The sequence below is a fragment of the Astatotilapia calliptera genome, chromosome 9, assembly GCF_964374335.1.
Source record: "Astatotilapia calliptera chromosome 9, fAstCal68.1, whole genome shotgun sequence".
Lineage (NCBI taxonomy): Eukaryota > Metazoa > Chordata > Actinopteri > Cichliformes > Cichlidae > Astatotilapia > Astatotilapia calliptera.
The window spans coordinates 18,626,161-18,640,804 of record NC_137430.1 but is presented as its reverse complement, the minus strand read 5'-3'; the positions used below and the strand labels follow the sequence as shown (position 1 = coordinate 18,640,804).

Below are 14,644 nucleotides of genomic sequence, written 5' to 3'. Positions count from 1 at the left end.
TTACAATGACAGTGTGCTTTTAGATTTAAAACAAAAAAATAAAAATGATGTTCATTTAAACGAAAGAGCATCTCAAACATAATATAAAAATATAAAATAGAATATCTGGTTACTGCTACCAGCTTTCTGAATGTTGCATATCTTCTACAAATACCGCAAAATCTTTCAGTATGACAAGCTAATACAAAGATCACACAAACATAGCTCACCTAATTAAACATTTATGCTTTATGTGGAAAAGAATATGTCGAGATAAATACTACAAACTACATAAAACGATCATTTCAATTGTTTTAAACCGAGGCCCGAATGTTTCCCAATCGCCTCATCTCTCGTTTCCATCTACGCTGTGCACAATATATCTAATTAAAAAAAGAGTGTGAATCACAAGGTGTAACAGCATAATTGTGACTGCAGTGTCTGTGCTGTGCTGACGTCTGCAATGATGTCAATATGCAGCTGTGAAACATGCTGGACATACCCTGTTTTCTTTCTGCCACTAGATAGCACCCTTTTACTGTGTTGAAGGCCTGCACAAGTTACAGTGACAGCTCCGTAGTACAAGTACAGTACGATACAGTATTATCCTTTTTTGGTAACCATTAAGAGTTGAATTGTTTATTTATTTAAATGTGTAAAAACTGATTTATTATACAAATGTTATTAAGCAATTGGATCAAAACTCAACAATTAACAGATTAGATGTAACACTGACATTCATTGTCTGGCACAGGTGGAGATAAAATATTAGCCAACAACTGCAAGGTTCTCTGCTTCTCCCCTCTGTAACTGTGCTATCTAAGAAATTACCTCGTAAGTTATTTGGCCATAAGGCTGGTATTTTGCATAACAAAAACTTGATTTGTTAACTGGCGAGTGAGTAGTCTCAAATACTTTAATACTGTGTCTGCCTCTGCATTAAAAACTACAAAATGATCTTTGCACCTTGCACCTCTGTTTCCCCCTCATTAAGATCTCAGCACAGAAGTTAAGAAACAGTTTATTGATCAAGCTCCTGTAACGATGCATGAATAATTACCTCAATGACAGAATGAATATTCACAATAATCCCACTATACTGTGTTCATGCTTTACCCTTCGTCTAAACAAGATACCTCCTGATATTTGAACAATCAGCTACCAGCTGTTAAACTCACCCTGCTTCACTATCCTATGAAACAAAGCTTTAAAGGACTGCACTGTTCATGGTTTACAGGCTGTGAGGTTTAAACCAGGCTGAGACAAGCACTTGAATGCTGAGTGCATCTCAGTTTCCCATGACCATGCGGTGCAGCGGTGCTTGTTAAAACAGGCTGACGTCTCTTTTACGTCACCGCACGGCAGAGGATGTTACATAAAGTTAGGAGTGAAAATCAGGCTGATTGATTTCATCTTTCCTCTAATCAAGTGGCTTTATCGAATAGGATGTTAGACATTTATATGTGAGTGAGAGTTATCGCATCTCGTTCATCTGTTTATCCATCTCCCAGAAAGAGTGTGGCACACTTTTACTCTAACTCCATTTTCATTTTCATTTAGTTCAGTTCAGTTTTATTGAACTGATCACAACAGCAGTCGCTTCAAGAAGCTTTATATTGTAATGTAGAATAACAGAGTTAAAATCCCAACAATCAAACACTCCTTTAGAGCAAACACTTGGCAATAGTGGAAAGAAAAAACTCCCTTTTAACAGGAAGAAACCGCCAGCAGTACCAGGCTCAGGGAGGGCCAGCTATCTGCCACGCGTTGGGTGTGAGCAGAAGAAGACGGGACAAAAGACACACTGTGGAAGAGAGCAGGGGAGTAATAATAAGTAGTTAAATGAGGAGTGGTGCGTGTGTGTGTGTGAGGACACAAAGAGTGTGAAGAACAAACACTAAGCATAACTAAGGAAGGATTCAGGATCACCCGGTCCAGCTCAATCAATTTGTGGATGACAAGATTGGGATTTTTCCGCTCTAAAACATTGTAGGTTGACATGTTTTGTTACACAACTGAGCCAAGTTGTGCAATTTTGAGCCATATTATACAACAGCATGAAAGGTGCATTTTAAATGAGATCTTAACACAGATGTTAGTGGCCTGTATAGGGGACGGACTCTAAAGCCAAAGATAATGTGGCTACTGGAAAAATGCTGACTGAGCCTTTTTTTCAGAGTCACTCTTTGAGTTTTGTGGGTTGTTTTGAGTATTTTTAAGTAATTTATCATGGCTGGAAAGTGACTCGGTGAGTTTGTGTCTTGATCACAAATGACACAAATGACGTGATCTCAACATAATGAGATCGCGTCTAAGTTGAGTCAAGCCTGACCTTTACTTATATTGTCATGGATCCCAGTCTGTAATTTTTCCATTAATCCCTCTAACAAACAAAAAATATAGAGAAATATTAAAACATTTTCATAGCTTAAATGATCTGTATTCATTTACACACTACTACTTGTGTTTTGAAGGTATGGTCAAAAATAACTTCTAAATATATACACAGCAATGAAGTACTAGAAAACGTTTCTATTTATTACGATTAAAACAAGTAAGCTATATCTACAAAGTGTGACAATATTCCATTATGCCCAATTAGATTTTCATGATATTGTTCATTTAAAAGAAACAGAATAAGGTACTGTACTGCGCTCTTGATCTGCAGACCAGAAGCTATTAAAGTCCGACAGGCACAGGTGAACCTGGAAGCATTTTAGAGGATAATCTGACATGCATTCTTTAAAAAAAATACCAAAAAGTAGAGGCACGCCTCCTCACTGCTAACCTTAAAGGTCACTGCATGTTGAAGGTTCCTGCTCATTTATTCATATGACAGGGGATTGCTTACTTTTACAATGAAGTACCTCTTATATTATCCAGACTCTTGGCTGTAACAGTACACAGGACCACATGTAGTTTTCTTTTATAACTTATCATCACTGTGCATCTGGAAACGCCAGAGAAAAGATCTATTAGCTGGGATAACTAAGAGGACTCACTAAAAATGTAATCAGGGTAATCACCGAGCACTGGATCTTCTATTTCTTGGAGAAAATAAATGTGAATGCTGCTGCTAAATCAACTATAAATATTTGGTGTACAGCTGCTGTATCTCTTTGTATGTAACCCCAGTATGACCTCAGCAGTACTGCTCATAGTATCACAGTATCATAAACAGGCCTGCGTTATCATTTTGTTCTTTTGCAACATTAACACAGTGACGGCAAATCCTCGAAACTGCCCAGAGTATCACTAGTTCAGACCTGAACTATCCAGAAGTTGCATAAATGGATAAAGATCTGACCTTGCTTTTTTTTTATTTAACTACATCCTTGGCATTTAAAAATAATGTGAAGCCTAGCTGATGGTGTCTGTGTTCATTTCAGATGGAATACCTTTTAAGTCTTGCTAATTACTGTTCGACGTTAATATTTCTTCATCCCAAGCGAATCCGCGGTGAATTACTGCTACCTTTAAAATTACTATTCATTCTAGGGTATGATCATACTTTTTCTGACCCAAAGACTCTCAGCTCAGTGGATGATTTAGGACAGATATGGAGATGAAGAAGAAATGGACATTATCTGGAATTGCTCGCAGAGAGTTTTTAAATCACAGGCACTGACTGCTTGCCATCTGCGTGAATACAATATGACTTCCACCTAACTGAAATATTCATACAAGTGAACAGATGGCACCCTTTGCTCTGCTCCCTTTTCTGGTCCCTTATACACTTTCATCTTGCTTATGAGTTTGTAGACATCTTATGTGTGGGGTTATGTGTGAGCGCAGGTGTATTTCATGGCCTTGGCAGTGCATGCAGACCTTTTTCACGATTCACGCAAAGCACCGCTTACCAACGCCGAGCGAAAGAGGGGAACAGGAGTTTCACACTGTGCTCTTTAAATTGGCAGCTTTTAGCCTCAAAGGCAGCACTGTCTGGCATTCATATTGGCCTTTCATCTCCAAGTAATCTCCACACTGCTCTTAATTTGTCAATCTTTGTTGGATTTTTACTAACAGGCGCTGCAATATTATGAGTCAGATAGTAATGGCTGAAAAATTATGAATTCACTTCAATCACAAAGACATAACCCAGAACATCTTCTTAATTGATCTCATTTGAATTCACTTTTATCTAAATGGTGAGCATCTGAGCAGCCTGTGCTTGTCGCTAATGAATATGTAATCATGCTAGTTCAGCCTTTTTAGAGGTTACTGATTAAAACTGAATAAAGTGGTGTGCCCACAGCATCACAAAATGACAAAAAACTTCAGTTGTAGTACATCACAGAGAAAAAACACATCAACAGAAAGGAAAACTGGGTGAGACACACATGAAAAGCTAAATGACAAAAATTAGTAAGAGCGGTGTTTTACATTTACATAGACTTGCAAATCACAAGAGATGGGAACTTTACTATTTGAATGTGTATATTTCTCATCCTTTTCCCCCCATTTTATTATTATTTTTTTCACCTTTTTTCTCATTTCTTAAAGTTGATTCCTAACCTGCAAACCCCAGAGGGGACACTAAATGAAACAAAGAGACAAATTAGAGAGTGTGAGAGAGACATTCATTCATTTTCAGTATTGACATCTGTCTAAAATGTTTAAATATGACTCATTGATTCTGCATGAAAAGCACTGTGTGCACATCTATGTGGCTTTATATAAAAGGAAAAGAGGTGCGAGGAAGGCAGATGTCATATTGTATGAGTCAGATGAAAAGAAAAAAGAAAAAGATGAGGTATGCTTAAATGGGTCAGAAGCTTCCACTATGAGGATCCTGCTACGTTCGCTTTGACATTGAGTTTCTAATTAAAGAGTATGTAAATATTTTTTGTATAGGTCAAATGTTTTGAAAAAGTGCATCTTTAATTGCTTCGTTTGCGTGGGACATTTAGACGTGACAAATATTTGGAAATAAAGTGAGGAACTCATACAGATTCATGAAGATGAGCACTCCATTAGCAGAGGACAGGGGTTTTAATTTGTAATTGAAATAATGAGAATCAGTGGACGGAGGAATAACAATCGTGCAACAGCACAGAAATAAACAAAGGCGCTTTATTAGCATGTGACGCTTGCCACAGTCCTCCACACAACTGTTAATTACGGTCTCTGAGTCATCCATCTGAATGTGTTCGCAGCACCTTTATAAGTCATTTCACAGTCAAACAAAGTGATAAAGTCTGTTTTCATCATGAGTGGAGAGATAATCAAACACTAAACAATCACTTTTAAATTCCCTTTTTGAACAGAGTGCTTGCAGGTGTGATCATTTCTTATTTAACATGCACAGCAGATTTGCAGGATATGCTGTGTATTTGTGCTGACTAGACCATCACTGCAGGCAGTGCAGTGCCAAACATTTTCAAGCTCACTTCTATCTTTCATCCACCCAAAAAATCTACTCGATTCTGTGGGAAAGTTTAAGAAAATCATCAAATCTGTTTTTATGGATTAGCATTTATTTTTAGAAAAATACATTAACTGCCAATACTAGCCATTTTTTTCAACATCTGAAATATGCATTTTCATTAAAAGAAATGATTAGAGAAGCTTCATAGAACAGCAATTCTTAGCAAATTTGTAAAAGCGCTCAGAATTTCAGGTGGAGGGGAAAAAAACACTCTCTCCTTCGAGCCGGAGTCGAACCAGCGACCTAAGGATGTCTGGGAAACCACTACAGTCCTCCGCTCTACCAACTGAGCTATCGAAGGGAGCTGACGACTACAGCTAACCCATGGGTATTTATAAGATCGGCTCGTAAAACGCTTTATGCTCTGCTTCTGCGTAAAGTCACAAATATGGCGGACGCCCTGTTCGGTTAACGTGTTTTCGGGAAATTTGCATTCGCTACTGTTTTCCACTTGAGCTAAATGGTTGTGTGTAAGAGTTTCCCCACATATCTCAAGTAACTTGGTGTCCCCCAAAGGAACTTTAACATTGCAAGCCTTTCAATAACTTAGCAGCTATTAAACCCTGTTATTATTCATATTCGTTAGAGCTAACCTAGACAGCTTAATAATGCTACCTTACCGCACTGTATTTCGGCATGATATGCGAAATATATCAAACACTACACCGCAAGATTGGACCGACTACGTATCTCACGAGCAATAAATACACAAACAACGAGTGACTTCCGTACCGGGGAATTAGCTCAAATGGTAGAGCGCTCGCTTAGCATGCGAGAGGTAGCGGGATCGATGCCCGCATTCTCCAATAACATTTTCATTCAATGTAAGGCCTTTAACATGCTAACAAACACCAAAATGTTTTAACTGAATTGTTCTTTTCTGTTTTTTAAAATAGTAGCAGTTATCACCTACATTTAAGGATGCGGTGAATACACCCAATGTTATGGTTGTCGTCCTTATGCTGTTCTCTAAGTGTAAATACCCATGTGCAAAAAACGCTTAACACATGCCATAGTTTGTTTAATGCTAGGTATAATCACGATCACTCCTTTAATTAGGAACTTAGCCAGCGAACCTATTATTGTAACAAACCTCTCCTGTGCGCTGTTATCTTCCCTCTAACGTAATGGTCTGTTCCAAACTTTGACGGAAGTCACATTCGATAGCTTCCTGCTGCTAAGTTAACATTAATGCAAAGCTGGCACTTGATTGGCAACATGGTAAAAAGGTGTCGAGAACTACGTGTTTTCAGTAGAGATTTTCAGATGCTATCAATAATTTTAGATCTAAAAGTCACATGGGTCATATGATTGCATCTCTTGCTAAATCACTCGCCCCCACCCTATGAAACGCATAGCTACATTGCACCCAGCGTATAAGAGGCTGGGGATGGGCTGCTGTTCAGCACTGCCCTACTTAGTTTCAAATATGGACAAGGCAAAAATGGCAACCTTAGACGTGACAGCAGTAGCTGCTAAAAACAGAACTGACACAGAGGAGATAGGAGTCTACACCCTCTAGGACAAACATAACAGGCCTACTACTTAGCCTGAAGCTGGGCCTATGATAGACTGCTTTTAGAAAGGACTTCATACTAAACTTTTCAGACTTTTTAAGTTGTTTAGTTGTGTTTGAAATCGTTGACACCATGGACAACTTGGAGAAACAGCTGATTTGTCCAATATGCCTGGAAATGTTTACAAAGCCTGTGGTCATCCTACCCTGCCAGCACAACCTGTGCAGAAAATGTGCCAATGATGTTTTCCAGGTAAGCTATTGAATGGCTCAAATTGGTAATTATTTATAAAGTTGGTCTGAATTTTCACATATCAAAGACCCAAATAGTGACATAAATTTAACACCCATAGGCTCTGTTTACAAGCATGTGGACTGAATGTTAATGATGGTGGTTTGAAGTTTGTGTTATGGACTGTTAATCCCCTGGATTAATATTTCCTAACTGCCGAGTGAAACAATGTAATTATTCAGAGCTTCACTTGTTGTTTACAGGCTTCAAACCCGTACCTTCCAACAAGAAGCGGCTCGTTGACCTCTGGTGGCCGTTTCCGATGCCCGTCCTGCAGACACGAGGTGATTCTGGACAGGCATGGTGTTTACGGCCTGCAGAGGAACCTGTTGGTTGAGAATATCATTGACATGTTCAAACAAGAATCCAGCAGGTGAGACAGATCAGACATTTGTCAAAATAACAGAAAATGAAAAGAATTCTTCATGTCTGACAGGAGGATGTTTTCATTTGTGAAACTGCAGTAAAGTATAATAGCAGGAAGTGAAACACTGGCTTCTGAGTCAGAGATCTGCAGTGGGTGAGAGGGCATTTCTACTTGCAGTAGTCATCCACACAGATTTTTTTATCCAGCAGATGACTGAAAGGCTTGTATGACATGATATCCACAACACTTCTTGCTGTTGTGACATTATTTCATTACAATTATCCTGAGTAGAGTTTATAGGATGACCGAGATGCTTCTTCAGTTCTGAAACCAAAACGTAGAGAGTGCCAGGTATTTAAACTCTAATGGGGATTTCCCCTTAAGAGGAGATCGTTGCCTGACTAGTAGTCATGTCCATCATCACACGAGCCAAACTGGGAAGAAAGCAGTGGGTCGTTACCACCTGAGGCTTCAGATGAAATCACTGTGAGATCTTGCGTGAGACCACATTATGTGACCCGTTGAGTTCAACCGATGCAACGTGTGAGTGGATGTTGAGCCGCGTGGGAAACGGATCTCGAGACTGCATTGTAGGTGGTTGACAGTTGGTGTAGTTAATGATCCGTCATCGTCTTTTAAACCATCTCCTCGGTCTAAAATGTAAACATTCGCATCCCCCAAAGAGTTACCTTTATCCTTAAAAACAAGCAAATGTAAGGTTTTGGAACCACCTACTCAAAGTCAGGACCTTAAACAGGTTGTTCGTGCTCAAAAAACCCTTTTAAATGTGTTTGAATTAAAGCAATTCTGCAAAGAAGAGCAGGCCAAAATTCCTCTACGGTGATGTGAAAGACTCATTGTCAGATATCGCCAAAAGCTTTACGATTACTTTTTCACACAGGGCAGGTGCATTTGGATAAACTTTTCACTTAAAAAATGAAATCATTATTTAAAAACTGCATTTTTTATCTTTGTCTGATGGTGTGACGTATAAACTTAAGAAATAAGGAAGGGGGGAAAACTTTTAAGCTATATAAACATGAATCATGTATGCTTGCTCCCACACTACTCAGCAATGATGATGACCTATTGATTACAGTGCTGGCAGTGCATGTGAATGGCAGGGCACACCTGATGGGTCATCGATAAGCTGTTGAGATGCCGAGATGTGTAACAGTGACATTATCAAACTGACACTGCATGTCACATCAGTATGCAGTCAAATGTGCAGCATCACAGGACACTACTGCTGTTTTCATCGCACCTCAACAGCAGCAAACCAGCACCAGAGAAAAAGGAAGAAACGCCCATGTGTGATATTCACGAGGACGAAAAGATCAACATTTACTGCGTGACCCACGGTGTGCCCATATGCTCCATGTGCAAGGTCTTTGGAGCCCACAAAGAGTGCGAGGTGGCTCCTCTCAGCAGCATCTACCAGACGAAGAAGGTGAGGCCCGAGATGCTTACAAAGGCTACGAATACTGTCAGCCATGGTGATGTGTTTTTTACAGTTTCATCATGAAGTATGTCGTAGTATAATCATAGATTTGCCCCAGATTTGAGTCTGTAGTCATGCTGTCGTGTCCTTGCCCCCTAGACGGAGCTGAGTGACGGGATTGCCATGGTGGTTGGTAACAACGACAGGATGCAGGGCATCATTAGTCAGCTAGAGGAAGCCTGTCGTGCCATAGAGGTCAGTGTCCGACTGCTGCAGTGCCTGGCCGCTCACTCACGCAGCAAGCCTCACTCCGTGCACACACTAATGCACCTGCACAGACAACCAAACTGATGTAATGTGTCCTTGTCACGGCCACTCTTTCTGCTTTTATCCATCTGCGAGATTTAGACAGAGAGGCAGTAAGAGGAAAATAAATGTTTTGGTTCCACGGACTGCTTTAATCTCCCCTTTTCATATTTTCTCCTACGCTGGGTGCACATACACTAGTTAGAGCACCCTATTCTGCCTTCGACCCACTTCCACGGACAATAAAACGAGCAGTGTAATTGATAGGGCGAGAACAGGCAGCTTTCTTATGGTTCACGTGCCACAGTTGGATGTAGTAGAGAGGAAGCTGGAGTGACTCCAGTCCCCTGTGTGTCACTGCTGTGGCGTCATGCACATGGCACCAACTGAACGGAAGGAATTTTGCAGTGTTTAGACATCCGAAGAATGAAAACAACAACTAGTTACCGCATTTTCTCTCATTTTGAAATTCTAATGTACTTCGAAACTGAATTGCCTACATTTCCCACCCAGAACTCATTAATAAAGAATGGACCTGCAGAATTTACAATCTTTCCCTGTGGGTGTGTGCTTTCTTCACTTGTTCACGCACGTACAGGAGAACAGTCGGAGACAGAAGACTCTGGTTTGTGAAAAGTTTGACCACCTGTACTCTATCCTGGAGGAGAAAAAGAGGGAGATGAGTCAGAAGGTGACAGGCGAACAGGAAGAGAAGGTAAACTATATCCGGGGCCTGACAAGGAAATATGGAGACCATCTGGAGGAGAGCTGTAAAATCTTGGAGATGGGGATCCAGACTATGGATGAGCCAGAAATGGCTTTATTCCTGCAGGTCAGAGCTGCTACCACATGGGGTTTAAATTTGACATAATTTTAGCCAATTCATAAAAGTTTATCAGTATTTTATGTGCATGTTCAGTTGAACTCTCCCTTGTGTCTTTCAGAACACAAAGCCTCTCCTCAAAAAGTAAGTACCGGTATGCTGTTTGTTTTTCAATAATAATAATTGCACTGGTAAGAGGATGAAGGGGTTTTGCAAAAAAGAGAGAGACTACACCGCCAGTGTAAAAGTCAAAATCCTTTCTAGCTAATGTTTTTTAATCATTCTCATGAATGAGTACATCTGCACTTACACATAAAACCAGAACTCTAATAGAGCAAGGTCACACCTTCCCTCTGGTAGCTGTGGAAAATAATCCTGTGAAATGTTGCAAATCACTATCTTCTGCTGTGGCATCCTGAAATAACTTGCCGAACGTGCTAAACATCACAGATTGAATATATTTAAGACGTGTTACCATGACTTTGTGAGGCAACATTTAGTCCTGTGAATATCCTAAATGAGACTTATGTGCTCAGGATTGAAGAGGCATCCAGTGCAGCGCACCTGGATAAAGTAGAGCTTGGCTACGAGAGTATGGATCACTACAAAGTCGACTTCAAGAAAGAGGGCAAGGCCCTGCGGAGCATCGACTTCATCCAAGGTAAAGGAACAGAGATCGCGGCTTTAATTTGCTTCACACCCCTCAGTGTTGTAGTTCTCTAACCTTCATCCTTTTTTGCCTTAATTCTCACACAGATGACAAAGATGAGGATGAAGAAGATGAGGCTGCAGGAGCCGGTGCTGAGGAAGGAGAAGGATCACAAACTGTTCCTGGAGGTGCTGTTTCAGCCACCTCTGCCCAGCCTTCTGCACCCCCACAGCAGATGAGCTCCTCCCCCAGCGCACCCACGAGCACTCCCTCAACTTAGCTGTCAGCCATCGGCCCTGACAACACCTAAACCAGAAGCAGGATTGATTGTTGCTCCTAAATGTTGACCTCAGGTCAGCTGTGATACATTTTTAGCCACGAGGGGAACCTAATCTGTGTATGTAGATCTTAAGGAAGGCAGAGATGTTTTACTTCTGCCTCTTTTGTTGTGATTGGTCTATCACAGCATTCGGACTGATTTAATCTCTTTTTCTCTTATTAAAAAAACATGCTTTAGTTCCTCCTTTTCATTTTGAACATGCTTAATGACAGAGGGACTTTGACTGTCATTCAGCTCTTTGCAGAATTCAGATGTACTCAAATATTTTTTTTATGTGGTTGACCTTTTGAGACTTGCTCCTTAAACTCCATCATTAAAAAAACATAATAGGAGAGCCGCTGGTTCTCCTCCCTGTTGTATACTTCTTGATGACTGATATAACTCTGTGAGTAATGTAGCAGAGTGATAAAATGAGCACTGTGACATTTCAGTATTTCCTACATCGGGCTGCTTGCGTTATGTTTAATATTCTTCATTGTAATGTGGCACAGGTATTATTTCCCATGATGATATATATGATACATGCATATTATATACATTAAAAATGATTTGACTAAATACCATCAGCATACTTTTTCACATCGCTATTTGACACTAGATGTAAAAAAACAGTTTTGTTTCTTCGTAATGCCTTCTCTCTCCCTCCCTCTTCGTCTTTCCACACTCCTATTGGCATATTTCCGTGGAAGGAAATCCAGCTCAATGCGTGAGTGCCTTTTTTTGGCTTGTTCAGACATTTTTAACATCCTTCTCCACTGCATGATCAGGATAACACTCCTGCATATACATATGAGACCACAGTGAGCAAATATGAGTGCTCCCATATTTTTAGACCAAAGCAAATAATTTGCTGCCCTGCGATGGCCTCACGTTGCTGTAACTCCACCGCTCAGGTAGTCCACCATTCAACGACCATCTGTTATTTTACACCGTGTCTCGGTGAGTTGGATCCTTTACAAATGGGCTCAATCCCACACTAAGCCTCAAGATGCTTCGTGGGCCAAAAAGAATAGGATGACTCACACCCACGGCTCTTGTTTAGCGTAGCCTGACACTGGGGGTCAAGAATCAGCGTTCACATACACACGCTCACACATAAACACACACACACACAGTGTCTTCGACACTAATTAGCTATCAGTGGTGCATCTTTGAGCTAAGCGTGGTTGCCTCTTGCTGGTATAATGAGAATTGCCTCTTGAGGATTAAGGGTTTGGAAGAAGAACGCTGTATGAATGTTCACTGCGCTGAAGGGTTGTTCAGATTTTTGGCAAAGTACTGCAGTTAGAGCTTTTTTTGTGTGCGTCTGTGTTAGACAGAAGGCATGAACTGGCTCCAGAGCAATGCCATGGTTAGACCTATGCAATTGTTTGCACTGAGTTAGGCAAACCTTTACCAGTCAGCATTTATAGGCAAGACTCGAGATTCTGTGGCCATTTGTGCACTCTTAAAGTTGTTATTTACTTTTTTTTTCAAAGTTTCTTTAATGTGGGACTACAAATCCATGTGTTAAAAGTCATTAGAAAAGTGCGTTTTAATCAGATTACTAGTCAAAGTTAATGGGATTATTTATTTATTTTTATTGGCGTTAGTGTTAACTAATATGTAAGGATATCCACAGAGAAATGTAAGCATTGCTTTTATTTTTTTTTTATTAAAAATATAGATATAAGACGTTCTGTTGCACAACAGAAAATGACTGGTTGCACATAAGTTTATTAACAAACATAAATTTCATAAATACAGTGATTCATAATCTAAAACAAAATGCCAATTTTGTGAATGCAATTCATGTCTTAGACGAAAGTATTTCATCTCAAATATGAAGAACGGCATATCTCTACAGATCTGACACCAACATTGAAATGGCAAGGTACAATCGGCTCATTATAAGTCAAGCCCGTTTATGCTCCATAGTTTGAGGTTAAAGCTATAAACAATAAAGTGATAAAGCAGCACTATATTGTACAGAGCATGTTTTGTGCTGATGGCAAAAATGCACAACAGAAGGAGTAAAAGAAAAAGAAAGGGAAGGGAGATCTTTGGCGGGCTGGGAAATCATTTCCCGAAGAGCTCCATCATTCTTCTGTTATTCTGCGCTTGCTGAGCCAGCTGTTCCGCCCTGGACATCTCCATCATCTCCCGGAGCAGATGGAAGGTCAGATCCAGGGATATTGGCGGGTCCTCGGACCTTCTTCCCCTCTCCATCGAGTCGTCCCCGCGGTCTCCGAAGCCGCTTATGAGCGCCCTGATGTTCCCAACTTTACCCTGTAAAAGACGCCGCGTCAGCTGGAGTTGCAAAGCTCTGTTGAAGATGGAAGGTGATCCGCCGGGATACATGGACGTTGATGGGAAAGAGTTCGAGTCCCCGTTGCCCAGTCGGATGAAATACTCCTCCCCAAGCCTCTCCAGAATCGGGCCGGATTGCAGCTGCTGGGAGTTTTGGGTTTGTAGAGCTGGGACGCGCAGAGTACTGCCAGGGCTCTCAATAGCCCGACATTCGTAGCGCGGTAAGAAGGCAACTAGCAGAATCACGGCGGTACCGAATAAATTGAGCTTCATGTCAGGATTTCAACAGGAATCTGGGAAGAAAAAGAAATACATTGGGTTATTTAATTTTGGCACGCTCGTTTTTTTTGCTGTGGCGCGAGATGTGCCGCGTAAAAAGGCAATTACGCACGTAAAAGAGACGTTGCAATAATGTAACGGGCAAATTATAACTATTGCTGCCGCAGTTTATTTTTATTATTGTAAGATATTTTGCGATCTGTTGCCACCTGTTATTAGTAAGGAGACTATATATTGTACAACTGATCAGCGATGTGGAATATTTACGCGTAAAGGAAGCTCGAAGATTAGAATGAGGAATTATTGTCTTCTATCATTATACTTAGTCCATCCCCAAAAATGAAATCAGAAATGAGAATAGAAAGGTATCAGCAAAGCCAAAAATCCACTTTATCATCTACAAATCCACTTTATCATCTACAAATACAGTTTTTAAATGTTTGCTGTGAAGCACAAAGAAGTCTTTAATTAAGCAAAGTCGCATTGAGCTGTGCTTGGGAAAAGAATAACTAAAATGCTAAAAGAGGGAAAAATACGAATTCAAAATGTGGGTAAAATTAATGAAACTTTTCTTACCTTCAGGCTTTAGAGGTGGTCCGCTACAGCCGTGTAGGTTGCCAGGTAGTTGGCGAGATGCCGCCCTCCTTCACTTCACTTTGAGGAATCAAGTATATAGTTACTTAAAGGATAGATGCTGAATGGACTTATATAGCCACCCTCACTATAAGTGTCGCGCTCCAAGCTGAGATTGAGTCTGCGCGTTCTTGCATGGGTGTAACGTGAATGGACGCCTCTGACAAAGTGCTTTAGTTTAGATGAGATGAGTCATATGTGAGTGCGCGCGCACGTGCACGAGCGTCTACCTCGGCGCTTTCAGAATAGGCCTATAGGTGACACACCTGCCGGCATTTTCACTTGAGTTTGTTAGTTGAAAA

General features: G+C 40.6%; 2 protein-coding genes and 2 non-coding genes across 4 annotated transcripts; 2 read left to right on the top strand and 2 right to left on the bottom strand.

The window, feature by feature from the left end:
- Positions 1-5,622: 5,622 nt before the first annotated feature.
- Positions 5,623-5,708, bottom strand: trnay-gua (transfer RNA tyrosine (anticodon GUA)). The gene is given in 2 exon segments: positions 5,623-5,658; positions 5,672-5,708. It is a non-coding gene; the product is annotated as a tRNA-Tyr (tRNA).
- Positions 5,709-6,140: 432 nt separating this feature from the next.
- Positions 6,141-6,213, top strand: trnaa-agc (transfer RNA alanine (anticodon AGC)). Its single transcript has one exon. It is a non-coding gene; the product is annotated as a tRNA-Ala (tRNA).
- Positions 6,214-6,781: 568 nt separating this feature from the next.
- On the top strand, positions 6,782-11,699 carry trim55b (tripartite motif containing 55b). Its single transcript, XM_026180444.2, has 8 exons — positions 6,782-7,176; positions 7,419-7,588; positions 8,855-9,032; positions 9,183-9,278; positions 9,928-10,161; positions 10,274-10,296; positions 10,689-10,813; positions 10,909-11,699. The coding sequence occupies exons 1-8, from the start codon at positions 7,057-7,059 to the stop codon at positions 11,079-11,081; spliced, it is 1,119 nt and encodes a 372-aa protein (XP_026036229.1). The 5' UTR covers positions 6,782-7,056; the 3' UTR covers positions 11,082-11,699.
- A 1,138-nt stretch (positions 11,700-12,837) lies between these two features.
- On the bottom strand, positions 12,838-14,426 carry crhb (corticotropin releasing hormone b). The gene is made up of 2 exons (XM_026180445.2): positions 14,286-14,426; positions 12,838-13,723 (listed from the first exon to the last, which is right to left on the bottom strand). The coding sequence occupies exon 2, from the start codon at positions 13,701-13,703 to the stop codon at positions 13,200-13,202; it is 504 nt and encodes a 167-aa protein (XP_026036230.1). The 5' UTR covers positions 13,704-13,723; positions 14,286-14,426; the 3' UTR covers positions 12,838-13,199.
- Positions 14,427-14,644: the final 218 nt, after the last annotated feature.